The sequence below is a fragment of the Zingiber officinale genome, chromosome 8B, assembly GCF_018446385.1.
Source record: "Zingiber officinale cultivar Zhangliang chromosome 8B, Zo_v1.1, whole genome shotgun sequence".
NCBI lineage: Eukaryota > Viridiplantae > Streptophyta > Magnoliopsida > Zingiberales > Zingiberaceae > Zingiber > Zingiber officinale.
In genome coordinates, this window is record NC_056001.1 from 51,186,050 (window position 1) to 51,187,858 (window position 1,809).

At 44.1% G+C, this 1,809-nt stretch overlaps 1 protein-coding gene across 1 annotated transcript in view; it reads left to right on the forward strand.

Annotated features, from left to right (window-relative positions):
- The window catches only part of LOC122013806 (histone H2A-like), a 2,110-nt gene extending 530 nt beyond the window's left edge, over positions 1 to 1,580 (forward strand). The window contains exons 3-4 of the mRNA XM_042570031.1: positions 1,252 to 1,422; positions 1,497 to 1,580. Of these exons, the coding sequence (XP_042425965.1) occupies positions 1,252 to 1,422; positions 1,497 to 1,580 (255 nt within the window). The remainder of the gene's footprint in view (positions 1 to 1,251; positions 1,423 to 1,496) is intronic.
- The last annotated feature ends 229 nt before the right edge of the window (positions 1,581 to 1,809 follow it).

Consider the following 1,809-nt stretch of genomic DNA (forward strand, 5'->3'; position numbering starts at 1 on the left):
ACCTACGCACATGAATGCTGGACCGGTCAGGATAAAATTTACCCAAGTGGAACAATTAATATTTTGCCGAGAGCAGATCCCTACTGATATTTTGCCACATAGATCTTTTGCTGCTGTGAAACGGATGCATTAAAATCGGTCGAGTAATAATGAGTGAAACGGTGGTCGTTTCACTGCTCGGCTAATAATGACCATTAAGATCATTAACTCTAGTTATTGATGCCGGACCGGTCGGGATAAAATTTGCCCCAGTGGAACAATTAATATTTTGCCGAGAGCAGATCCTCTGGTTTGCGGACCAGAGGATCCCTACTGATATTTTGCCACATAGATCTTTTGTTGTTGTGAAACGGATGCATTAAAACCGGTCGAGTAATAATGAGTGAAACGGTGGTCGTTTCACTGCTCGGCTAATAATGACCATTAAGATCATTAACTCTGGTCATTGATCCGTGCTTCTATATAAGGATGCTCCGATCATAGGCAGAGAACACATAGCAAAGTAAAGGCTCTCCATTTTCTTCGTCCTCCTCTGTCGTGCATCTCCTGCTCGGCGGAGTGCCCGTGGTAGCATTCGAGTACCACTCAGCTCGCCATGACCACCAGTGTTTGGTCGGATTCACGGTCGACCGTTGTATCCTGGGAAACAGACGACCCTTGTAAGCCTTGAAGCATAGCCGGAGGTGGGCGAATCTGTTTCAAGAAAATTACGACTCGCATGACTCGGTCAGCTCGCCCGGTCGGTCTCTTTGTCAGACTGATAGATTTCTCTGCCCGCTCGAGATCTTCGCCCGCCCTGTCAGCTCGCCCGGTTTGCTAGTCTCTTTGACAACCCGACCTGTCTGCTCGACCCGGCCGACCTCTCTGATAGCCCGACCTATCTGCTTCGATCGGCCTGTCTACCAACCGGTCTGTCTACTCGACCCGATCGTCCTCTCTTGCTCGACTTATCTGCCACCCGGTCTGTTTGTTCGACCCGATCGACCTCTCATGCAAACCTGTCCGCCTCGTCCGACCAGCCTCTCCTGTTAGGTCTGTCTGCCTCGTTCGACCGGTCTCTTTGCTCGGACGCTCTGCTCACTCAGTCACTCTGAGGTTGATACTTAGATAAAAAAATAGTCTCTGCTACCAGCCTAAGATCATCTGCTCAGGTCAACTCAACTGTAAGTTGAATTTAAATTATGTGTAATTTTTTAAATTCAACTAAGTCCCCTAAAAATCTATGATAATATATTATTTGTATTCCAACAGTTGGTTGGAAACGCGGCTAGCGATAACAAGAAGAACCATATCATTCAGTTGACCATGAAGAATGATGAGGAGCTTGGCAAGCTCCTAGCCAGCGCGACGATTTCCATTGGTGGGGTTGTGCCCAATATCCACCCGGCTTCATTGCCCAAGAAGCAAGGTGGAGAGCGAAGGGTAAAACAGAGATTGCATCAGCCTCACTAGAATTTAGGTTTTTTTTTTCCATACTGTTCATCTTCCTGTTTTAGTTGCATTCTATTCATCTTCCGGTTTTGCTTGCAAAGGTAGCTTTATCTGATATCTTCATTGAATTTATGATCCTTGTTCCTTGATATTACATGCTTTTGATCTTAATTTGTCTTCTGCTGCAGAAGGATTGAATCTATCATAGGCCTCTTTTCGTATATTTGTAGGAATTACAAAAGTATTATTATCTAGTCAGTAGTTGTAGTTTTTAATTATTAATATTGTAAAATTATTTCCACCATTTTAATCAATAGTAGCTACTTTTAAATCTAGTTTAAATCATTCCTAAATCTTGTTTGAATCGCTCTTATATTC